Genomic DNA, 24,519 nt, shown 5'->3' on the forward strand with positions numbered 1-24,519 from the left:
ACCTGTGTCAACACTGGACAATGTAAAGTGTGTGCAGGCTGGGCTGACAGGGGCTGTGGAGGGGTGTGCAGGGACAGCAGTGGGGCTGCAGTCTGCAGGAGTGTGGGAGCAGCCAGGGGTTGCTGTGGAAGGCAGCTTTTCCTGGGAATACATTCACCTCTGCTGAGCTTCTCAGGTACCAAAGCCTCTGATTTAGTGCTGGGAGCTCAGCAGGATGAGGTGATGGCAGGTTTTGGTGAAGCCTGTGTGTGTAGGGCTGAGGGAAGCTTCAGGCTGCTCGGGGGATGAAGCTCTGCAGTGCTCCAGCACTGAGCTGGTGCTGGCTCCCCTGCTGGCTCTGAATTCCTTTACACCCAGGTGCGTTGGTGCGGTGTGCTTTGGGTTATTTTGGTTATTTGATGCTGGAAGCAGCCCCTGCAGCTCGGTGCAGTGGGTCTGTGCTGCAGGCTGGGCACTGCAGGGCCCAGGGCTCCCCAGCCCCTGGGACAGCTGAGCGTGGTGCTGTTTGCAGCAGTGGCACTCACAGCACCAGAACTTGCAACTGAGCAGGTTTCCTGGGAATTCAGTGACCCTGAACATGCCAATTGTCTGACAATGTCTTTTTTCCTCCCTTAGGGCTGAGAGAACAGAGGTACTCAGTGAAGACCTGTTGCAGGTATTGTAACATGCTTCATATGTGTTTTTTTAATGCTGTGATGTCTGAGCCTTCTGAGGTTTGTGGAGAACCTGGTGTGGGGAGAAATTCTGCACGTGTCAGGGATGGAACGCTGGATTTTTCAGCATCTGAAAAAAAATGGTACATTTTGAGTAGAAAAACTCAGTTATTTCTGAGTCCAGTCACATGGCTTGGTGCAGTGGAGGAGGAACCTTCCTGATTTTAATGAGATGAGCAGGCCTGCTGAGCCCAGGAGCCTTTGGTGCTGGGGACGTGCCAGTGTGTCTGGGGAGGATGAAGAAACCCTGCTGGGCACAGCTGGTTTCTGTCCTCGCTGCTTCCACCTGGGCAGATCAACTGGGCCTTCAGAGAAGTGGCACAAAAATCATTCCAACTGCTCACTAACGAAGTCTGTTACTGCTTCAAGTGAGTGTACAAATGCTTCTTGTTTAGCTGTGATACTTGTTCTCAGATTTGTCATGCTGACATCCATTTGTTTGCAGACTTGTCATCTTTGTGCAGATTTATCATCTCATCAAACACGACTTTCGTGGTGGAATTTAAGCTGCAGCTGTCACATTAACAAGGGTGACTGATTCCAGGGAGCAGATTTGCCTGCAGGCTTGTCCCACGGAGCTGTCTTCCTCTGGTTTCTCTGTGAAGGAGCACAAACCAGCGAGGGCAGGCAGGCTGGCTGCTCCTGGGGTCGAGTGTGTGCTCATTGCTGGTTCCTTGCAAAGCACCTCGGCCTGCCTGAGCTCAGGGCCCAGGGAGCTCAGGCAGATGCTGGAAGTGCCTCTGCTTCAGAGCTTCCAGGCTCGGGAGGCAGCTGAGGGAGTGTGTCAGCCCTCAGACATGAATTCAGCACAAATACACAGAATTACAGAATCCCAGACTGGCTTGGGGTGGAGGGACCCCAAAGCCCACCCAGTGCCACCCTGCCATGGCAGGGACACCTTCCCCTGTCCCAGGTGCTCCAGCCCCAGTGTCCAGCCTGGCCTGGGCACTGCCAGGGACCCAGGGGCAGCCCCAGCTGCTCTGGGCACCTGTGCCAGTGTAAGGGGGTGGCTTTATTTAAACTAAATATCATCTCCCCAGCTTGTCAGTTGTGTTCTCAGCTTCTGAGGAGGTGTGCAGCCCAGTGGCACAGAGGATGTTGAACACCTTGGTGGCCTGCGAGGGCCCAGCTGCTTTCTTGCTTAGCTGCAGAATAGTAACAAGAAGTGAAAGCCAAAAGCTCTGCTGCTTGTTGCCAAAAAAATTTTGCAAGCAAGGCTTTCCCAGGCCCCGAGCAGCCTGGCTACACCCAAGTGGAAGAATTTACTCACTTGTTTGTTTGCTCTTGGGGGCTTGAGCAGGGGCAGGAGGCTCTTATCTAAGCCACGAGTTTGGAAACATGGTGCTGCTCACTTCACAAACACGCTTCACAGTTGGGCTTTTTTATATTTAGCCCAAGCTTTGCCACAGGATTGTTACAGCTTTTTTTTGTTCTGTTTGCTGAAGGGTTGTGCTCCATTTCAAGTGTCTGTTCAGTGTGTTTCATCTGAAGACAAGGGCTGTAATTCAGAGCTCAAAGGCCTTTACAATAGCCCTGCTTTCTGGCACGGCCCTGTGGCAGATAATAAAGCAACTGTGTGATGTTCTGTGCTCTGGGGATGGCCTGAGGGGACAGACAGCCTGCCTGTGGGTCACACTGTCACTTCAGAGGTGGCTCGAAGGAAATTAATGTCCCTTGTGGTGTTCCTGACATCTCTGCACTAGAAAGCAGATCAGAGAGGAGAGGGTGCACTGTGGAGCTGTGGGGTCATGTTCCTCCTGTCCCTCATGTGCCCTCTGCACTTCAGGCCCCAGGATGTCACTGTGCCCCAGGGTGTCACCGTGCCCCAGGGTGTCACCATGCCCCAGGTGTGGGAAAACCTGCTCAGTGTTAGGGGTTTTAACTGCCTGACCTTGCAGAAGTGAGTTCTTCTGTAACAAGAGGATGGCTGAGAGTGTGGTGGTGTTTGCTCCCTGTGAGGGTGGGCAGCCCTGGCACAGGTGCCCAGAGCAGCTGTGGCTGCCCCTGGATCCCTGGCAGTGCCCAGGCCAGGCTGGATGGTGCTGGGAGCAGCCTGGGACAGTGGAAGGTGTCCCTGCCATGGCAGGGCTGGCACTGGGTGGGCTCTGAGGTCCCTTCCACCCCAAACCATTCCAGGATTGCATTTTGAAGATAACACAAGTCAATAATCTTGGCTGCAACAATAGAGCACAAACAATACCTGCTTGTTCATTGGTCTCCTCTTGGACTTTTCCCACCTGGACTCAATTTTGAATTTGTTGCTCCGTGCTCTGTAGATAAAAGGCAGAGCCTTGTGCTCTCAGAGCAATCTCTGGGCAGTTTCTCTGCAGCTTTTTCTACCCTAACAGATTTTTACTGATTGTTTTGAGCACTTCAACTTGGGTTCATTTTGCCCTCCTGAAAATAGAATAAAAGTGATTTTAGAGCTGTATCAAAAACTGGAATCTGTTCAGATTATTTCTACAGATGAAATCTGCTTTTTTTTTTCCCTTGCTTTTTAAATAGAATCCATTCCAAAGGGCCTCCTGTTATTCTTGGTGAGTCATCAAAATGCAGATAAACAGCATTCTTTGGGTGCTGTGCACAGAAAGCTCAGTGCCATGAGCAGTTCTGTCCCACTGCTCATCACTTTGTTTGTTTTTGGTGTTCTTTGAAATAAAATAGTCCAAATTCCTTGCTTAAAATCCCTTAAAAGAACAGTTTATCATGTATATATTTGTCCTATTCACAGGCTGTGTATTAAGCCCTGTTTGAATTAGATGCTGATAAACAGAACTCTTGTTTGGGCTTTGACTCCTATTTTTTCATTCCATATCCCATCTGAATCTCAGTAGTCTCTCCCTGGAAATTCTGTTTTGCTCAGCATGTGGGAGCTTTGTCCTTGTGTTTAACAGCCAGGGAAGGACACGCAGGAGGAGCTTGGAGTGCAGGTTTGTGCAGTGGGAAGGAGCTGTCAGAGGTGTCTTCAGCACCTGCTTCACAAGGTCACAGTGAAAATTAGGAGTTTTCCCACAGCTTCCTCTCTGAATTAGTGTCTTGCATACCTGCATGTGCCATTCATCTCAGATGCCCAGTGCCACCCTGGTTCCCTTTTGCAGAGATGCCAAGCAGGGCAATGCTTTTTCCCTTTCCCACTTTCCAGTGCCATGAGCTCTGACTGAATTTCTGTGCCACTGAAGAGAAAACCAATTTCAGTTTCCCCCCAAGCATTTCTGCTGTCAGGCACTTCTGCTAAGCAGCTGCACTTCTTGTAAGCTGGAGAATTTGAGAAATCTGCAGCCCAGAGCGGCTGTGGCACAGGGGGAAGGTTTTCTGCTGAGGCCAGGGAAATAACTTCTGGTTTTTGTGTTGTTTTCTCTCCCTCCCTCCGGCCGAGCAGATCGAGAGGCGCCTGGACGCCGTGAGGTCCGTGTGCCACCTGGCCCAGAAGAGGCTGATTGCCTGTCTGCAGGGCCAGCATGGCACTGACCCTGACAAGAGACACGTGAGTACAGCTGCCCTGCCAGGGCAGCCAGGGCACCACGGCTCTGCCACAGCAGCTCGCTGCTGGCACTGGTGAAATCTAGAGAAACACCAGGGAAACACCAGGGAAACACCAGGGAAACACCAGGGAAACACCAGTGATATCCCAGTGAAACTCCAGTGAAACTTCACTGAAATCCCAGTGAAACTTAACTGAAACCCCAATGCCACGTGATATCCCAGTGAAACTCCAGTGAAACTTCACTGAAATCCCAGTGAAACTTCACTAAAACACTAAAACACCCCAGGGAAACACCAGTGAAACACCAGTGACACTCCAGTGACATCCCTGTGACACTCCAGGGAAACTTCAGTGACACTGCAGTGACACACCAGTGTCACCCCAGTGACACCCCAGTGAAACCCCAGTGACATCCCAGTGAAACACCAGTGAAACCCCAGTGAAACACCAGTAATAACCCAGTGAAACCAGTAATAACCCAGTGAAACTTCACTGAAATCCCAGTGCCAGCCCAGAGAAGCCCCATCCCAGCACAGCTGGGAGCAGCTCAGCAGTGCCAGGACCCTTCTTGTCCCTGCTGGGCTCTCCTGGCACAGCTGGCGAGGACAATCTGCAGCTCTGCCCCAGCTCTCAGATCTGGAGGTGCCCTTGGACCCTGGCAGCTCCAGCTGCCTGGAAATGCTTTTCTGTAAGTTTGATTCTGCCCTGCTTAGCAAAGCTGTCTGTAGCTTTTCTGTAAGCATCAGAGCCAGAAGGAATTCACATTCACACTTTCCTTTTATTGAGTAACAGAGACCTGGGAGCAGGAGAGAAAGGTGACAAGCTGGGTGCTTAAATCTCTGCTTGAAGCTGTTTATCTCTCCTTGGCAGTGGTTGAGATGTGCTTTGGGCCAGCCATTCCAGCTAAAACTGAGAAAAAAGTGCTTTTCAGAGTGTCTGAGAACAGGAGTCTTGGTGCTCAAAACTTTTAGTGCCTTGGCATTTTCCTGGAGTCCAAGAAGGAGCTGTTTGTGTAATAGAAACCATATGGAAGGGGAGCAGGACCTGAGAGGGGATGTGCTGGGGAGGCTGGAAAGAGTGAGCAGCACTAAAGCTCTGTTCCTCCTGCTCCACAGAAAAAACTTCCTCTAACAGCTCTGGCTCAGAACATGCAGGAAGGATCCATCCAGCTGAGTGATGAGACTCTGCTGGGGTAAGTGTTTGCCTTTCTTTCCCGACTGGCTGTCTGACTTCTTATTGCCTGCAGGGCTCTAACAGAGCCTCTGGTGCACAAAGGCTGGTTTCAGTCTAATAAAACGGAATATTTCTAGATTCTTTCTGCAGTCCAAAGGGAGAAACTGTGAGCAAGCAGTTTTTCTGGAATGATTTGGGGACAAGTTTTAGGCTGAATTGCATTCCAGAGGATTCTGGTGCTCTGCTGTCATAAAAGCTTTTAAGATGGCTTTTTTCCTTCTGGGTTGGTAGAATTATCATCTCCACTGGAAGTTTAAAATGTTGTGTATTCTGCAATTAAAGTGCATTTTTATTTTAAACTGCATTCTGCAGGTTTGGCTTGATGACTTAAAATAATGTCAATTTGCATTAATGGCTCCAGGTCCAAAGTAGCCCAAATGTATCTATCCTGGCAAAGTGGTTATTTACAATTTACAGGAAAGTGGCTGAAACAAACAAAGCTCCCTGTGCTGAATTCCTGGAGCCAAGTGGGTTTTCCTTTGCTGGTGGGAATTCTTATGGAGACAGTGTAGAATGACCTCAGAAACCTTTGAGAACATATTTCTGAGCCACTGCAGGAGATTTAAACCTGGATAAAAATCTTGCAGAATAGGGGTTTTCCTTATAACAAGCATAAAATGAAGGTCAAGCCTTGGGTTTGGAGCCTGAGACTGCTGGGGATGGGATTGCTGGGAATTAGGGTGTTAAAACCTTCACATTAAAGGGGCTTAGCAGAAAATTAAATACTGCATTGAGCAATTCCTCTTGCATCTGTGAGATGGAAGGATGGGCTTGGAATTAAATACTGACTTCTGTGCCCTCAGGGTGCTGTAATCACCTGGATGTCTGAGAGCCTCCAAAGTGTTGTCATGGCTCAGGAATTCAGAAGAAAAAGGTTTAATAACAACACTTTCCTGTCCCAGATTTCTCCAAGAGAGCACAGAGCAGTTGGGTTCAGGCCATGAAGGGATGCTTTGCTTTCTAGAGCTTTCCAAAGCCCTGCCCTGCCTTCAGTCAGTGGTAACTGCCATGACAATTTCTGTAATTCCTACAGGAAAATGCTGGATACCTGTGGGGATGCAGAGAACAAACTGGCAATGGAGCTGTCCCAGCATGAAGTACAGATTGAGAGAGAAGTTATAGACCCACTGTGCCTGCTGACAGAGGTGAGGCAGCTCAGCCTGAGAGGAGTCTGGGCTGATGCATAAACTGAGCAGCAGGGGTTTATCTCAGGGCTGGTGTTAAAAAACTGCTTTAAGGGGCCCTGTGTTAGTGGTGGAAAGTGGGTGTGAAACCTACAGCGTGTAACTTGTTACAATGCACAGTTTAAAATGGAATGTAAGCCCCTAATTCTCCTTTCAGACAGAGATCCCAAACATTCAGAAGCAGAGGAAGCAGCTTGCAAAGCTGGTGCTGGACTGGGATTCTGCCAGGGGAAGGTAGGAGAGCACTGTAGTTACTGGGTGCTTTTCTGTCCATGTGAGCTCCTTGTTGGCATCTCATGGCACCTGCTCTGCTCTGGTGCTTGCTCCTGAAATGCTGCTGTGAGCAGGCAAGAGGTGAAAAAAGACAAACTTACATTTAAGCTCCACCAGAGGAGGATCCATGACTGCTAGATCCAAACAGAATCAAGATTTCAGAGTCCTTACATGCCTGTGTACAATTGGGAAGATGTTGGAAACTCATCCAGTTTCCAGTTCATGCACGTGTTTAACTTCAGTAAGGAATCACTGAAGTTCTCAGCTTAAAGAGGGAGCAGGAACCTCTCTGTGCTTTCACAGCCCTGCTTGGAGCCATCTCACTGGGAGGCTCCTGGGCTGTCCAGCTCAGCTTTGAATGGTTTTCCACTGCCCTGGGAACTGGTGGAGCCCTTTTCAGCATATTCTACACCCATGTTATGGGGCACACAGAGGATCCCTGGTGATTTTTATGCCTGCTGGTGGATTGTGTCAGCATGTCAGGAATGGTGTGTTTGGAACATTTGGTTCTGTTGGAAAACCTCTGGAGCTGTGGGGATTGTTTCCTGTAGAGAGAAACCAATTCCAAGGGAGCCATAAATGCAGATTCATGTTGAATATTGAGTCTCACAGCATGAAACTTTTCTTCCCCAGGTACAACCAAGCCCACAAGACTTCAGGAACAAATTTCCAAGTGCATCCTTCAAAAATAGAATCTCTTAAGGAAGAGATGGATGAAGCTGGAAATAAAGTAGAGCAGTGCAAGGTAAGGACAGGAGGAGTGTCCCTTCACAGCTCCCATGGATTGCCCAGTTTGCAGCTGCGATCATGTGGCTGTGACAGTGTCTGTCCTGGGGGCATTTTCATGCCAGCTGATCTCTGGAGTGCTTTAGTTCAATGAGGAACTCCATCCAGGGTGTTTCTAAGTTGGGTGTTGGACATTATTTTCAGTTTCAGTCTGAGCTGGCTGTGTCCTGGCCATGAGTGAATGCTCTGGGTGTCTGGGTGCCCCAAGCCATGGGGCAGCTGTGCAGCAGGAGGCACCTGGAGGAGACTGAAGCTGGGCCACCCCAGGACCTGTGACAGCTCTGAGCAGCTCACATTCATTTTCACTTCTCAGCAGCAAATGCTCCATTGAGTATTGAGAACTGAAACCATTTTTATTAGTACTTGTCTTGGAGTGCTGTAAATAACTGGACTGGATGGCAATGTGTCCTTGACTGAGGGGGGCACTGCTTTGCTGCATAAACCAGAGTTACGATTCTGAAATCGTTTTGCTTGGATCAGAGCAGGTGCATTACAGCTTCTTAGGCAAAATAAACGCAACGAACCTGCCTGTGCAGTGTGAGATGAGTGAATGTGCTGTCCTGCCTTGCATTCCCCAGGACCAGCTGGCTGCAGACATGTACAGCTTCGTGTCCAAGGAGGGGGAGTACGCGCGCTGCTTCGTGACGGTGAGTGCTGCCCGGCCCTGCTGCAGCACAGCTGGGCACACACACGGCCTTCACACACGACCTTTTGTGTGCTGAACCTTTAGGCTTGTCTTATGTGCTCATCAGAAGCTAATGCTCTTTTTGTTTTTAAAATGTGGCTTCTGTTCTCAGTTATTAGAAGCACAAGCAGATTACCATAGAAAAGCATTAGCAGTCATAGAAAAGGTCCTACCCGAAATTCAAGCCCATCAAGGTAAAGTAACCTGTGCTCTGGCTGATGCTTCTCCTTGCCTGTGCCACCTATGCACAATATTCTCCTCCTCTATCTTGACTCTCTTGCATGCAGACTGATTTAATAAGGCCATTTTGATCTGCTTAACAATTTTACATTCCCGAGCATAATTCCATCTTCCTGTTCTCCAGAGTTCTCCAGCCATGTTTAACACACTAATAAATTATTAATTAAGGATCTCTCTGATATCCAGGAGGGTAAAGGAAGGATTTTTCTATTTGGCTTACCTGTTTTCCTTTTGCCCTTTTGCTGAGTCGCAGCTGGCTCTTCAGGCCAATGAAAGTGTCATTGTGATTTGGTTCTTGAGGTGATTATCAGGAAAACTCCATGGATTTTAAGGAGTTTGATTTTTTTTCCCCTCATTTTGTGCAGTCCTCTTCCCCAGTGTGCACTACATGCAGGGAAACTGAGACTTTGTGTTTTTGTGCTGATGATCAGCTGTTAAAAAATTGAATTGTACAGCTTCATTTCTTCCCTAAGAAGACTGGAGCTGCTGCTAAGCTTCCACTGTCAGGGGACTTGCAGGTGTATCACTGATTTGGGATGAAGATGCACTGTGTGTTTTGGAAACTGCTCTCCAAAATATTGGCTGTGCTGTCCCTGAATCTTTGGAGCAATAGTTGAACAGAGTCTGAGGGAAAATACAGTCAGAGCTGAGGAAGGTCAGGTATCTGCAGCTGATGAATTGTAAAAGATGAACCAATTCAATAGATAAACCAGAAGGAGCGTTGTGGAAAATGGTGTGGGATGTCTGTACTCTGTGTGAGCAGCAGGGATCAGCAGGGCTGTGCAGAAGGTTCTTTGGGGATATGGCTGCTTGAAATTTGTTATTATTGCATGGAAAGTTTGGACACAGCAGCTGAGCAGCAAAGGCTTCAGAACAGACTGGCCTCCCTAGAAGGTGGCCAAGTGGCTGAATGTAGGGAATTTCTCACCTTGTGTGCAGTGTAAATTAGAATCCCATAAAGGTTTGGGTTCAGGGGACCCTAAAGCCCATCCAGTGCCACCCCTGCCATGGCAGGGACACCTTCCCCTGTCCCAGGGTGCCCCAAGCCCTGTCCAGCCTGGCCTGGGCACTGCCAGGGGTGGGAGCTGGGGCTCTGAACAAGTGCTGAGGTTTCTTTTCCTAATGCTTGCTGTAATTTGCAGAGGTTGGGAAATGCCATGTGCATCTCATGGTGTGTTAACAAATGAGAGGGACTAAAACCAGGCAAGGGAGGTGATTGATGTGGTTTTGTAAAGAAAAAGGGGGAATTAAATCCTTTGCAGAAACACTTTGCCTTCAGAGCACTCTTTGAAGTCCTCTGAAGTTTTTGTCCTTCTTGGCCTCTTTTCCACATAAAAGAAATAACACATCTGTACTAACAATAACCTTTTACATCTGCATTTTTTCAGTTAAAGTAGCAGAAATGGGTCAGAACGTAAATTGTAGGAAAGAAGAAATTCACATTCAATTTGGAGAAATTTGTGCAAATTGGAGTTAAACAAGAGTTGAAGAATCAAATTGGAAATTTGAACATTATGGTGCTGAGCTGTTACCATGGTAGTTCTGATGTGATACACTGGGGCTGTTAACATCCATTGTAATTTGCTGATTTAAGGGATCAAATTTAAGGAATAAAACAGCTCAGTTTTTATTCACCTTAAATGCAGTTAAAACCAAAATCAGCTCAGGTCATGCAGTCTGGACAAAATTTGCTTCACGGGTTCTTGCAGAGCCAAATCAGTGTTACTGGAACATGCAGCCTTGTGCTGGCACTTGTTGAGGTTTGTTATTTATAATTCTAGTTATACACAGAATTTGTATGTGATATTCCATCCAGAAAGATGCAGAAGTATTTTTTTCTTGACCACCAGCAGCCTCATTTTCTCTTTGCTCATGATCCAAGGGACTTTACCAATCAAGGGCTGTAAAACTCCTGCTGTAGTCTGAACATTTCTGTGCTGCACTAGAGGCTTTTCTCTCTTCCTGCCTGGGCTGTAATTCAGGGGTTTGGTGCTGTCCTGCTCAGTGTTCTGATACTCTCCAACTTAGACAAATGGACTGAAAAGCCAGCTTTTGGAACTCCCCTGGAGGAGCATCTCAAGCGCAGCGGGCGGGAAGTCGCGGTTCCCATCGAAGCCTGTGTCATGATGCTGCTGGAAACAGGGATGAGAGAGGAGGTGGGTGACTCCAGATCACAGGGGGGACAGGGCCCAGTGGGGCTCATCAGCTGCTCTCTGGTTGTTAATATGTTGCTTAACTAATTTCTCCATTTAGTAGTTGGTAAATGTTTTGCAACAGAACAACCTCAGCACTGTGTGAAGCGTTTTGGAAGTGGATGCACATGCAGTGAAATTAGGGCTGGGCCAAGGGTGGGAAAGAGCTGAACCATGGTCAGGTGGCAGTGACAGGGCACGTGCAGGGCCAGCTGGGTCATTGCTGCCAGGGGAAGGCACCACAGCTGGAATGTTCTGAAAGAGGCTGCTGTAAACCTGGTGCTGTGCCGTGCTTGTGCCAATGTGTGGTTACCAATCAATGCATTTTATTTCTCTGATGCAGGGCTTGTTCAGGATTGCTGCTGGAGCCTCCAAGTTAAAAAAGCTGAAAGCTGCCCTGGACTGTTCCACTTCGCAGCTGGATGAGTTTTACTCAGATCCCCACGCTGTTGCAGGTATTGGGAGTGTTCTGAACCAAACCAGGTGTAAATTGGCACAACACAGCTTCGTGCTGTTCAGGGGCTGATCTCCACAGTTAGCCTGGGAGAGGTGACAGTCAGTGGACAGTTCACTGCACAGTTTGACACAGATAAGTGTAAGGTTCCTGTGCTGATCACAGCTGCTGTATTTGTGACAATGGTGTGTGAAATTCAGGTGATCACAATGGCCGAGCTGTCACATCTCTCATGGCAAGAGTGTTAACATGGTCAGGGTAGGTTAGAGCCACGTGTAGACCTGCAGTACATCTTTATAAGAAGTCCTTGTCCTGAAGAGATGATTCAGAGTTTTACAGCATGTTTCTGTCAAATTGCACCAATTACTGACAGACCCTTTGTGCTGAGATCTGAGCAGCTCCACTGTGCAGGTCTTGCCACTTTCCCTGGTACATTGCACAGATAAAACTGCAAAGTGAGGGCAGAATTTTCCCTGGAGTGTGAGAGCAGTGGCTGAGGAGCCAACCTGTCCCTGTCTGCATTGCAGGTGCCTTGAAATCCTATTTGCGGGAGCTGCCAGAGCCTCTCATGACCTACAGCCTGTATGAGGAGTGGACACAAGCTGCAAAGTAAGCATGCTAGAAGTACCTGGAGAGGAAATCATGCTGCATATTTCTGTGAAATTTGATTCTTCACAAATGAATTCAAAAGAAACAACCAACCTCACACAGTTATTTATTATTTCACTAACGGGCATTTCGTTTAACAAATTATTTTAAACAATAAATAGCTTAATAAAAACTGCACAAAATGTGGTGAAATATCTACTTTGTGTAACTATTAGGGGTGCTTCAGGCTGCTGGCTGCACGGTATTGATGCTCAAGCAGTTTTGTTGCAGGTAGAGATAATTCAGGGATCTGACATGCAGGTTATTGAGTACAGAACATTTCTTTGGCAGAAATGGAAGTTGATACCATCATCTCTTTGTCACTGCAGAAACAACTAATTCCTGCCCTGAAAGTAAGATGTCATGGCATTTTTTGTCCTTTCAGTATTCAGGACCAGGATAAGAAGCTCCAGGAGTTATGGAGGATTTGTAACAGATTACCTGAGCATTACCGTGTTAACTTCAGGTGGGTGTGAACATCTCTTAGCTCAGCTGTGCCCCAAAGCCAGTTAAACTAAACTCTAGTCCAGGTGTGCTGTTCTTGGCCAAATTCAGTGAGATTTATAAAAATACCTCCTGTTTCATGCAGCAGTGGCCATGCATAGGTGGTGTCCTTGGATTAATTCCCTGTTGGCTGTCAGGAGGTAGTGATGCACAGAGCCTTTCTGCTTATGGCTCATGCTCTGCTCTTTGCTGTAGTTTCCAGTCTTAGAAATCACCTGGATCTATCTTAAACATTTCATTTTCCCTTTTGGTTTTGTGTTTTGGAAATGAACCGGAACAAAACCAGCTCTGGTGATTCCTAGAAGCATGGAATTTCCATTACAGGACATGAAACTAGCTGAAGTTAAGCATTTTTCTCTGGAAGTATAATATTTCTGTGGTTCTGTTTTGCTAAGATGGGAGCTGCTTTCTTTGCTCCCCAGTTCAGCTTCCATGAGTCAGGAGCAGAAGCTTTGGGCAGCTGCCAAGCAAGAAGGCTGCTCATCTCATTTCCGTGTTGGGAGCTCTCTGTACAAGCTCTTGAATTTTTATTTACTTGCTTTCAACAAGAAACGCTCATGGTTCCTGCTGTTTAATTGTTTCTTTCCTTTTTGAAGGTATTTAATCAAATTTTTAGCCAAGCTTGCCCAGAACAGTGACGTTAACAAAATGACACCGAGCAACATCGCCATCGTCTTGGGCCCCAACTTGTTGTGGGCAAAGAATGAAGGGTGAGTTCTTTTGAGAAAGCTACAAAGCACAAAGGGCTGAAGCTGTAGAACTGATGGGTTTAAATCCTTTAGCAAGGAATTTAGCAGTTCACAGCAATGGGCTGTTTACCTAAAAAATATTATAAGTGTTTTTCCAGCCCATGCCTCCAGGTGCTGTGAGGCAGGAGGGTTTTAGGGGTGTTTCCAAAAGCTCTGAATGTTACTGAATGGTCTGGAGTCCAGCACTGTTGCTCTTTCTCTGATTCTGAGAAGCTGATCCATCATGCTTAGCCCAAGTTGTTATTTAGGTAGTCTGAATTGATTTTAATTTTCTTACTTTGATGGAACTCTGAGTAAAGTGTTGTTCAAATCTGTCCCACAGATCCCTTGCTGAAATGGCAGCAGCCACCTCGGTGCATGTGGTAGCAGTTATTGAGCCCATCATTCAGCATGCAGACTGGTTCTTCCCTGGAGGTGAGTTCTGCCACGGCCCAGCAGTGTCACACTGCCCTCAGGTCACCCTCGGTGCCTTGTGCAGCGAGGCAGCCCTTGGGATGTGTGTGTGTGTGTCTCTAAGGAGGCATTCTGTCTGTCCCTCTTCAGATGAAGATTTCAATGTGTCTGGGGCGTTTGTGGCAGTTCCTGCTGTAAATTCCAATCACTTGTCACACACTGGCAATGACTATGAATGTGGGACCCTGGAGAGGAAGAGGCCTCTGAGCATGACTGTGATGGAAGGGGATTTGCTGAAGAAGGACAGGTAGGTGTAATTCTCACTTTAGGGGTCCATTTTAGCCCTCTTCCAGTGAGGCTTTAGTCAGACACCTTCACTGGTGTCAGGAGAGGAATTTCATGGAAATGCTCTAAATAACAATAGTTATTTATTTCCTGTTGCTGCAGCCTGAGGATGGCCCAGAGGTAATGTACTGTTACTTCCTTCCAGTTGCACTCCATGCATGATAAATCCCCAGCAGATATTGCTGCTCCCAGTCCCCATTCTCCTGGTACAGACTGGGGGTGGTCTGAGATCACTGAAGAGTCTGCAGTAGCCTCTCTCAGTCTCTAACTCCTGGTATTCCATGGCTTCTCTTTCAAAGCCCATAAGCTGAGGTGGTGTTACCTGGTGCCTTCATGATAAGACTTCTGAGTGATGATGGTACAGTATTGCCACAGCAAGCAGTAGAATGCTAAAAACTCCCAGTAAAACGTGCTGTTTCCCATATAACATGTAGTGTAACGTTCATTCTTATCACTCATCATGAGTATTCAAGTGATGTGCTTGTTTTTAGCTGTTGATGCAAGTGTTGTTACCTGTTAGCTATGAGCAGCCACATGCAAATTTGTCAGCACTCACAGAGGAAGAAGAAAATCAGTTCAAGATTCAGTGTTTAATACAACAAGAATAAAATAATTTCTAGAAAGAATGTGCTGTATGCATTCTAAAATCTGTTGTGGTCTGTTTCTCCACTGTTCTCCTTGAAACACAAATAGAATTATTTGGGTTGGAGAGGACTGTAATGATCTCTCATTCCAGCCCCTAAATCACAGCCTGTAGCCAGTAGCTTTTTTTGAATCTCTGCTGCAACTTAGTGTGTGATAGAAACAAAATTCATGTGGCAAAACACATTTAGTGAGGAGCTACCGTGGTATGTAAGGAAATGTCTGTATTTACATGTGAGGTTCCGAGTGCTCTGACCTCATTGTCATCAGTGTTTGTCTCCAAATGTAATTGAGTAGTTTGTTCACTGGCGTCGAGCTTATCCCTCTGTGGGGATAAGCCAAGTCCTGTTGCATGTCTTAACCTTGCTGGTGTTGGGCAGCCACTGGAGGCTCCAGCGAGGCAGCCCTTGGGATGTGCTGTAACCTCTAACCTTGCTGGTGTTGGGCAGCCACTGGAGGCTCTAACATTGCTGGTGTTATACAGCCAGTGGTTTTAACATCATGGTGTTGTGCAGCCACTGGCAGCTCTAACCTTGCTGGTGTTGGGCAGCCACTGGAGGCTCTAACATTGCTGGTGTTGGGCAGCCAGTGGTGGGTCTAACACCATGGTGTTGTGCAACCACTGGAAGCTCTAACACCATGGTGTTGTGCAGACACTGGAGGCTTTAACATCATGGTCTTGTTGCAGCCACTCTAATCATGCTGGTATTGTGCAGCCAGTGGTGGCTCTAACACCATGGTGTTTGTGGTGCAGCCAGTGGTGGCTCTAACGCCGTGGTGTTGTGCAGCCAGTGGTGGCTCTAACACCGTGGTGTTGTGCAGCCAGTGGTGGCTCTAACACCGTGGTGTTGTGCAGCCAGTGGAGGCTCTAACATGGTGTTTGTGGTGCAGCCAGCAGAGCTTTCCTCGTCGCTGCTTTGCATGTGGGTTTGTCTGGGGTGGGACACCCAGGGTCCTGCTGCAGCAGCGCCGGGGTGGCCGCCTGCTGTGTTCACTCTCTGTTCTCTCTGTAGCTTTGGTGTGAAGGTGCTGGAGCTGCCCGCGACGCCGCGGCGCTGTGGCACTGTGAGCAGAAAGCTCACGTCGCCCGCCTTCCAGCCGCCGCTGCCGCCCGGCGAGCCCGCGGGCACCGAGCAGCCCTGCCCGCCCGCCGGGGCTGAGCCCGGCCCCGGGGCTGCCCCCGCACCCGCTGCTGCCCCCCCGGAGCAGCCCCAGCCTCCCGGCTCTGAGGATGCCAGGTAAGAGGCACGGCTTGCGCTGGCAGCGGCTTGGCAGCGGCTCCGGCAGCCCCTGGTGCCACCTGTGCCCCCTGGCATGTGCCCTGGCATGTGCCCTGGCAGTGTGGGCAGCAGCGCCCTGCAGGAGCTCTCCTGCCACGGGTATGGCTCCACAATTGGGCTTCTGAAATTACACACTGAATTGGTCTTACAAAAGAGCATCCATGGTTCTGGGTGTTCTGGAATTGATCTGTTAATAAAACACACAGAGTTCTGTCTGTTCTGGAGCTCATCTTCTGGGTGATCTCATCTGGAGCTCGTCTCATTCTGGAGCTCATCTTCTGGGTGATCTCATCTGGAGCTCGTCTCATTCTGGAGCTCATCTTCTGGAATTCTTGGGAGAAAAATCATGCTGAAAAATACACTCTGTTTCCAGTGCCCACACTGACCCTCCCAGGTTATGTTCTGGAGGTGTGCACACAGGTGATACCAGCTGGCTGCTGAAGGAGCAAAACCTACAGTGGCAATACCAGAAACCTGTTGGTCTTGTTTGTTGTTTCTTGTACTCGTTATCTGGTTATGTCTTGTTTTGTTTATTTGTCTGTGGCAGGTGTTAGTGATGAGCAGACTTGCTTACTAGAAATCAGGCAGTCAGTTTATCACATTTCAGGATTAGTTTCTTTAGGACAAGTAGGTACACAGGCTCTTTGCTGTTTAATTTCTCTTGAAGCTCTGTGCTTGTGTCCCTGAACTCCAAGGCTAGTTGCAGCAGCCTGACTTCCTGCTGTGAGGTGGAAGCAGCACTTTGCTGTCAGCTCCTCAGTGTTCTGAGCTGTGACAAACCATGTGTGAAGCCTGCAGTGCTCCCAGATGTCAGCCTCAGGGTGAGATCCACCGTGGGGCTTGGTGCAGCACTGGCTCCTGTGCACAAAGCTCGTTCTCAGGTGACATATTTACAAAACCAGCTCGTTTGGAAATCCCCTGCACACCAGTATTTCCTCCACAGATGGCTTTTGTGACAGGCAGCTGAAGATGAACCTCGGGGGTCGTGTCTGAAAGTTGCACTTAAAATCTGCACAGCCTCTGTGCAAGCACTCACAGGTTGTTAACAGCATCTGGAGAAACAGGGATTGCATTTCCAGTGGAAGTGAATAAAGTCAGTCCTTTTGAGGGCTAAATTGCTGCAGGTGACTCCAGATACAAAGAAGTGAGAGAAGGCTGCAGGTGCACGGCCACAGGAGGGAACACTGCCAGAACCACCTCAGCTGGCTCATCCTCATCATCACCCAGCAGCCCAGCACTGCCCCAGCGTCCACCACTGAGCCACGTCCTCAGGGGCCACATCCACGTGTTTGTAACACTTCCCTGGGCACCTGTGCCAGGGCTTGGCAATGCCTTCCATGAAAACTGTTCCCTGTATGTGATCCCCAGCACGGTCTGTGAGGGAGCAGTGCAGCTGAGCCGCACAAGGCACGTTACCCCGTCTCTAACTGAGCTCTTTCCTTTGCAGCACCTCGAAACCCAAGGAGAGCGCGAGTGCAGCCACTCCTCCCCCGGTGAGGAACGGCGCCCCGGCGGGCCCTGCCCCGGGCCAGGCCGTGCCCAGCAGCTCCCAGCTCTCTGTCAGCCAGCCCCCGGGCGCTGCTGGGCCCAGTCCCCACGCCCTGAGGAGAGGTGTGTGTCCTTTGCTTTCCATCCGCTGTGTCCCAAGCCTTGATGGACTGCATTCCCTGCAGGAATGCTGCTGGAATGACTTCAGCAGCATCCCTGCCCTTACTCAGCAGCTCAATCTGTTGGCTTGTCCCCAAGGCCTGGCTGTAAAGCTGCTGTGACTTTTGGACTCTCTGGATGGTGACAGTGTCACCAGTGCTGTTTAACAAACTCTCAAAAGCTATTGATCAGTAATGCTTGTGTTTGATAATGCAGCACTTTATTTTGATAATGTAGCTGGGGATTTTTTGTGCTGCTAATTCTTTTCTTTGGGAGCTTGGTTTGGAATCGTACAATTCCAAAATGGTTTGGGTTGGAAGGTACCTTAAAACTCATCTTGTTCCATCCTCTGCTATGGGCAGGGACACCTTCCACTGTCCCAGGGTGCTCCAAGCTCCATCCAGCCTGGCCTTGGGCACTGCCAGGGATCCAGGGGCAGCCACAGCTGCTCTGGGCACCTGTGCCAGGGTTCCCCAGCATCACAGAGAGCAATTCCTGCCCAATATCCCATCTATCCCCGTCCTGTGGCAGTGGGAGCCGTTCCCCATGTCCTGTCACTGCCTGTCCCTGATGCTGGAATCTCCCCTCTTCTCTCCACAGCCATGAAGAAGCCGGCGCCAGCCCCCCCCAAACCAGCCAACCCCCCCCCGGGGCAGCCAGGAAGCCAAAGCTCTTCCCCAGCTGCCCAGCCACCTTCTGTCTCTCCAAAACCCCCTGCCAGAAGCTCTTCTCCTCCTGCCCAGCACCCAAACCAAGGAGCAGCCCAGACCTCCTCCCCTTGCCAGGTTTCTGCCCCTCGGAGATACTCCAGCAGCCTGTCCCCACTCCAAGCCCCCAGCCACCCACCCCCGCAGCCCCCAGCGCAGGCAACTCCTCCCCTGCAGCCCAAGGGCAGCAGCCAAGCATCTCCTGGCAGCAGCCAAGCCTCTCCTGGCAGCAGCCAAGCCTCTCCTGGCGAGCAGGGCCCGGAGCAGCCCTGCTCCTCCTCCTCTGTGCCCCTGCCGCAGACCCCGACCCCTCCCGACACGCCCCCGCTGGGCAAGCACCCGGGCAGCGCCCCGGCCGTGCCCCCCGAGCCCTGCCTGCCCCACGGGGGCACCCTGCCCCGGCCCCGGCCCGTGCCCAAGCCCAGGAACAGACCCAGCGTGCCCCCTCCGCCGCACCCGCCCTCCGCAGACGGGCTGGCTGCAAACCCACCACAAACAGCCTCCAAAATCGTCACAGGTGAGTGCATCCCCCCGGGCTGCTGCCTCCCTGGGGGCAGAGCCAGTGCCTGGGGCTGGGGGCAGCTGGGGGGCACAAATCTCAGGCCAAGAGCTGGTTTCCAGTCAGTGCCCACCCGGCTGCCCTGCGCACCAGGGCGCCGTTCCTCGGGCACAATGTTTGGGGGCAAGTGGAGATGAACTTTTGTTGGTTTTTTTTTCTCTGTTTGGAAGTTTAGCGCTGTGACAGCAGCTCCAGTGTCTTGGCAGTCAATTCTGCTTGTACATCTGTTGCCAAAAAGCAAATATTTAGAGGAGGGAGAAGATGTAGCCGGGGATGGTGGATTTCAGCACATACTGAGATAAGAAAAGGGCACCAGTGGTCACTGACACGTGTTCTAGTACGCAAAACATGCAGAGAGTGTTTTACCTTACGAGAACAGAACCTTCTGATGTGCATTTCAATTGGACATCCAGAAGCTGAGGAATCACCTCTATTAAACTGTATGTCTTAGGTCAGTATTTATAGAGCCTCACATTTTAAGTGCAATCCTGGTTTTAAGACAACCATGAAGTGAAGAGAAACTTTTGTCTTCTCACAGAAACTTCATGAAGCTTGTAGTTACCAATTTGGTTTGGATAATGTTACTTTAATAAAGCTTTTTTTTTTTTTAATGTAGTTGTTGAGGCCATTCAAAACCAGCAGATTTTGGAATGTTTTCCTGCTGAGTCACTGCTTATTCTGGGAAATGCTGAAGGAAGAGATAGTAAATGTGGGAGACTAATGCTTTTAAATCTACTTATAATTAATAATGGTTGGAACTTTCCCATGACACTGCAGCTTCTCTAGAATTAGACTAATGTATTGGAATGCAGAGTATCAATTCTGTTGCCTAACAGCTCTACCCCAATGCCTTCACAGGTGGGGATGGTTACTGCGAATAAGGTTTGTACTCACAGAGTCTGCAAGTGCAGCTCAACTGCTCCTGTTTGTAGCTTGAGTTCAGACGTGTGCTTGGAACTGTGCTCTGCCAGCCCTGTGTCCTCATCCCTCCATAGGAACTGTTCTGCCAGCCCTGTGTCCTCATCCCCACATAGGAACTGCTCTGCCAGCCCTGTGTCCTCATCCCCACGTAGGAACTGAGCTGTACCAGCCCTGTGTGCTCATCCCCACATAGGGACTGAGCTGTACCAGCCCTGTGTCCTCATCCCCACATAGGGACTGAGCTGTACCAGCCCTGTATCCTCATCCCCACATAGGGACTGAGCTCTGCCAGCCCTGTGTCCTCATCCCCACATAGGGACTGAGCTGTACCAGCCCTGTGTGCTCATCCCTCCATAGAACTGAGCTCTGCCAGCCCTGTGTCCTCACCCCCTTGTAGGAACTGTGCTCTACCAGTCCTTTATCCTCATCCCCATGCAGGGACTGAGCTGTACCAGCCCTGTGTGCTCATCCCCATGCAGGAACTGAGCTCTGCCAGCTCTGTACCTCGTCCCTCCACAGCATTCTGCCAGCAGGAGGGTTTGAGGCTCTGCTGCTCAGCTGTAATGGGACTGTGAGCCTTCAGTTATTCCTTAAGTCCCTGGAGAGAATTACACTTCACACCAGGCCCCCAGAGTTAGTCCCCAAGTCAGGTGTGATGGGTGACCCCTTTCCAGCAGGTTTGTTCTCTTCAGTGCAGGGAAATATGATTTTTCCTACAATTTGGTGGTTTGTGGTTACCTTTTAGTGTAGCTCTCCCTTTAGCTTTGCAGTTATCTTTAACCACTTGGAGTTTTTCTGGCAAAACCCAGGCTGATGTGCCTAAACCCTGGCAGAAGAGCAGCTGCAGCATGGCACGCTGGCTGCCAGCTCCCTGCTGGCTCTGCCTGCTCAGTCCCCCCTGCACACCCCACTCGTGTCCCTGCTGGGCTGGGGGCCCTGGCTGCTGCTGCTGCTCCTGAGCCCTGCCACAGCTGGGGACTCGGGCTGCCTGCTGAGGAGAGCAGCACAGGACACTGAAAGCAGGCTGGAAGTCAGGCTGGAAATCACTCAGGTTTGGGGTTTCTGTGAATTGGAGAAGGAGGTGGCCTGGGGGCTGCCCTGCATCCCTGGAGGTGGCCAAGGCCAGGAACCTGGGATGGTGGGAGGTGTCCCTGCTCATTTTGGGGTTCCATGAAGAATCCTGCAGTAAATGAGCTGCTTAAGCAACTGAAGAGTAGCTTTGATTCTTAAAACAACTGACTTCTGATTGTACTTTTGTCACTATATTTAAAATAGGAGGATAATTCACTCCCAAGCTGAAGTCAGAAGTGGGGCTGGGCTCTGAATCCTGACAGCACTTCACAGTGGAGTTAACAGCAGCAGCTGTGCTAGTGAATCAAACTTCCAGGAAAGACTTAATCTAAATTTCCAAGTGTTCCATAGTTTGACCATATTTATTTTCACTTTAGGGTTTTCCTGGTTCTGAGGAAATTGCTTCAATGGTGGCAGGCAGGGAGGGTTTGTTTTACCCCAGTTCAATGGGAGAAATCCTGATCTTGTAATTAGCATCCAGCCGGGGCTCTTCATGAGAATTGGCCACAGCAAGCACCTGCCAGAGGGGCTGCAAAGCAGAGCAGAGTGGCCCAGGTGTGTGCTGTGACCAGGATGGGAGCTGCCACGCAGGAGAACTGGCACAGGAAAGCTGCTGAGGGAGGGTTCTCTCCAAAACTGGTGAAGGGACCTGGAAGATCCAGCCTGCTCAGCTAAAATCCCTTGGGGAGGGGTTGAAGTGACTCTCAAGCTCACCTGCAGCAGTACACTCCATGCTAAAGCATCCACCTTCTCCAGATCAGTGTGTTTTTAAAGGATTAATAATCTGAATTAACACCACCACCTGTCACATAAGAGTGTCTGCTCTAATATTCACACCTGCACATAAAAGCACTTACAGACTCACTAATTCACAATGTGCAGCTGCTGGTTTTAATTTGAACCTTAACGAGTGGAATGAGGGGACAAAATTAAGGTGCCAGCAATCCTCATCATGACCCCTGTACTGTTGGCTCCCTTGTCCATGTACTGGGCTTTAGTAATGCCTCTGATTCTATTTAGGGTGTTCAAGTAAGAAGCCCTAGAATATTCTAATCAAAGGTTTTATTAAATAATCCAGATGTTTGACCAGCATTCAGTAGGAACTGTATTGGCAAGTGCAATGGTAAGGAAAAGGCCCCTGATTGGCCGACACTGTTGCTAATTGCTAATGATGTGTGTGCTAACGACTAACCCCCCAGTGCCCTGCTGCGTGTGTCCCTGGCATGGCCAGAGAGGGGCTGCTGCTGCTCCCATTAACCCACTAAGCCCTGGAGAGCAGAATGTGCAGCTCTTGCTGTCCCCTGGCCACTGTCCCTTGTGCTGTGCCGTGTGCAGGAGCGCAGAGCTGCTGTGTCCCTGCAGAGCCTCCTGCTGTCACCGCTGGCACCAGTGTCCCTGTGCTGTGTCACAAGTGCTGCCCCGGTGCCACAGCCTCCCAGAGGGCTGCTGCAGGGGCTCAGGCTGCTGGGGTGCCCCTGCCCGTGCCAGCCTGGGGTGGGGTGGGGTGTAAGGTGCCTTCCAGCCCATTTGGGGGCCTGGGGCTGAAGCTCGTGCTCAGTGCCAGGCCAGGGTGGGGTTCAGCTGCTCTGTGCAGGGTCCCAGATCCCTGCAGCCTGGAGGCTCAGGAGCAGGGCAGGCTGCACTCAGGGGCTGCTTCCCCCTCTTCCAGGTCATTTAGCTCAGAAACCTCCAACTTGAGCTTTTCTGCAGTAACTTCTGGGTTAACTCCAGGATTTTGTGCTTGAGTTATGAGTCCCAGTCTCTCTAGGATGCCTGTCTGCACCTCCTGTGCTTGAAAACAAGGCATTTATTTGGATTTTTTGTTGATTTAAGTGATCTAAATTACTTCCTATGTGGAGCAGCTGCTGGACTGCAGTAAGGGATGTCATGGCACATTGTAAATCAGCTTTCCAAAATCTTGACAAGATTTTCAGTTACCTTTCTTTGAGCTGCTAGGGATTTTTCTGGTCTGATAATTCTAGCTGCCAGGGCAGTCAGTCACCAGAGATGCAGCAGAGATCCTTTTTTGACACCTTGGTTTGAACAAAATCCTCTCCTCAGAAGAGGCAAAGACCATGACATGCCCTGTGTACACAGGAGAGAGGTTTAATCTGCACTTGGTGTACATAACTTGTGACACCATCCTTGTTCCTGCTGCTTCTCAGAGTCACGGGTGGTGTTCCCTGCTGGATGATTTAGGTGCCAGATCATTTTGCTGAGTGTTTGACATGAAAGTCCAGAGTAGCTCTCCAGGGGCACTGAGGGATCTGAGCCGAAGTCAGGCTCGGTGTCCTCCCTCCCTCAGGAAGAAGAGGGTTTCTGTTCCTCTGCCCAGGCCTGGCCCAGGGGCTGTAGGAGGAGCAGTCCCAGGTGCCCAGCTGGGCTCAGCCCTGTGTGCCCACGGGGCCAGCTCTGTGCCCAGAGCCTTTGTTGATCTCTGCTTTCCCTTCTCTGTCTAAGGAGATGCCCAGGACCCCCCGACTGAGTGAGCTGGCCCTGGCCCGGCTGCTAAACTTGCTGTTCCCTTTTTGTGCAGACTCTAATTCCAGTATTCCAGAGCCACTTGCAAACCCTCCTCCAGAGCTTGCTGCAGAGCTGGCGGGCAGAGAGCTGCACAACCACCTGCTGCTGGACATTGACAATGACACGGAGAGCACGGCGCTGTGACGCGGCGCTCCGGCTTCCCTGGCTCCTCTCCGGGGGGAAAACCACAGACCTGACAGGGAAAGGCTTCTTCTGCAGCGTGCCACGGCCGGGCAGAGCTGGCCCTGGGGCCGCGTGGGGACACTGAGCTCCAGGGTGGCCGAGGTTGGAGGAGACCTCTCAGGAAACCGAGCCCAACCTTTGGCCGCGCTCCGGTTTCGCCCTCAGAAGAAGTTTAATGATCTGGGTCTGGACAACGGTTTTCAAACTCTTGGATGGAAGGAATGAATTCCTGCAGGAACTCGCCTAGGAAGCGTGGTCAGTGCTGCTACAGGTGGTGGTAGCAGAAATTCCAAAAGAATAAGAAGGTTAGTTATTTAAAGTGCATGTCTGTATTACGGAAATAATCCTTGCCACGGCACGGTTAGAGGTTCTTGTAGTTCTTAGCCCGTCCCAGGAGCTGCCTCCCAAGGGACATTCCCTCTCGGATTTGCTGCAGATTCCCCCCAGGCCATGAAGCAAGCCCTGCCCCAGTGCTGGTGGTGACTGCTGGTTCTCAGTCACCTGTGGAACTGTGGATGCATCCAGTGCCTCGAAGGACTGTCGTGCTGTAGGAGGAACTTCTGTCTCTTTAATCATTTCATTGCTACTTAGGATCAGTACTTACCCTGATTTCATAGTTACTTGTATTAACCTGCTTTGTTCATGTGCAACTGGCAACTGTTTCACGAGGAAACCGTGGAAATGGGGTTTGTGCTTTTGTTGAAAACGGTTGAATTTTGAAAGAACTTTGAAACAGCTGTTTGGATTCAGAAGTTGAGTGAACATTTATAAAATTAAAGATTGTTTTTTGTCAACTTAAGGCATCTTTATTCTAGTTTTGTTGCTTCCACTGGGTCCTGAATGTCACAGTGATCCCCTGGACTGTAGCTTGGAGTCACTGGCTGCTCAGCGTGGTTTTCCCTTAAGGACTTCAGTGGGAGCACTGAGACCTTCCTGTGTAACAAATCTTTGTGACTCTGAGTTCAGTTTGAAGAGCCACAGACTCCATCCTGTGCCTGATTTTGATGTTTATCCCCCAGACTGTCAGTGCCTCTCTCCCCCAGGTTTCCAGCAGCGTTTCACAGGCTCAGGAAGGATCCCCCAGTGCCAATTCCCTTTGTGTG

At 49.9% G+C, this 24,519-nt stretch overlaps 1 protein-coding gene across 10 annotated transcripts; it reads left to right on the forward strand.

Moving 5' to 3' along the window:
• The first annotated feature begins 560 nt into the window (after positions 1-560).
• On the forward strand, positions 561-24,215 carry ARHGAP17 (Rho GTPase activating protein 17). Of its 10 annotated transcripts, none has more exons than XM_039731889.1 (21): positions 561-655; positions 4,093-4,197; positions 5,313-5,389; positions 6,464-6,575; positions 6,772-6,848; positions 7,521-7,632; positions 8,252-8,320; positions 8,471-8,552; positions 10,627-10,754; positions 11,134-11,245; positions 11,772-11,853; positions 12,278-12,358; positions 12,993-13,106; positions 13,468-13,559; positions 13,689-13,845; positions 15,539-15,763; positions 17,253-17,416; positions 18,053-18,676; positions 19,577-19,600; positions 21,789-21,833; positions 23,171-23,389. In XM_039731889.1, the coding sequence occupies exons 3-19, from the start codon at positions 5,346-5,348 to the stop codon at positions 19,597-19,599; spliced, it is 2,298 nt and encodes a 765-aa protein (XP_039587823.1). In that variant the 5' UTR covers positions 561-655; positions 4,093-4,197; positions 5,313-5,345; the 3' UTR covers position 19,600; positions 21,789-21,833; positions 23,171-23,389. The 10 variants fall into 10 exon arrangements, 9 of the variants coding, with proteins under 9 accessions (XP_039587823.1, XP_039587824.1, XP_039587822.1 ...); XM_039731890.1 differs by having other exon boundaries at positions 23,247-23,376; XR_005630175.1 differs by lacking the exons at positions 19,577-19,600; positions 21,789-21,833 and adding an exon at positions 23,853-24,215 and having other exon boundaries at positions 23,247-23,721.
• Positions 24,216-24,519: the final 304 nt, after the last annotated feature.

Source organism: Passer montanus, unplaced genomic scaffold (assembly GCF_014805655.1).
Source record: "Passer montanus isolate IOZ18808 unplaced genomic scaffold, ASM1480565v1 scaffold8, whole genome shotgun sequence".
In the NCBI taxonomy this organism is placed as follows: domain Eukaryota; kingdom Metazoa; phylum Chordata; class Aves; order Passeriformes; family Passeridae; genus Passer; species Passer montanus.

Bases quoted from the DNA above. Each gene is read 5' to 3' on its own strand.
- ARHGAP17 (XM_039731884.1), top strand. From the start codon at position 5,346: ATGCAGGAAGGATCCATCCAGCTGAGTGATGAGACTCTGCTGGG. The intron at 6,576-6,771 runs GTGAGGCAGCTC...TTCTCCTTTCAG, and splicing joins CACTGTGCCTGCTGACAGAG to ACAGAGATCCCAAACATTCA. The intron at 13,560-13,688 runs GTGAGTTCTGCC...GTCCCTCTTCAG, and splicing joins AGACTGGTTCTTCCCTGGAG to ATGAAGATTTCAATGTGTCT.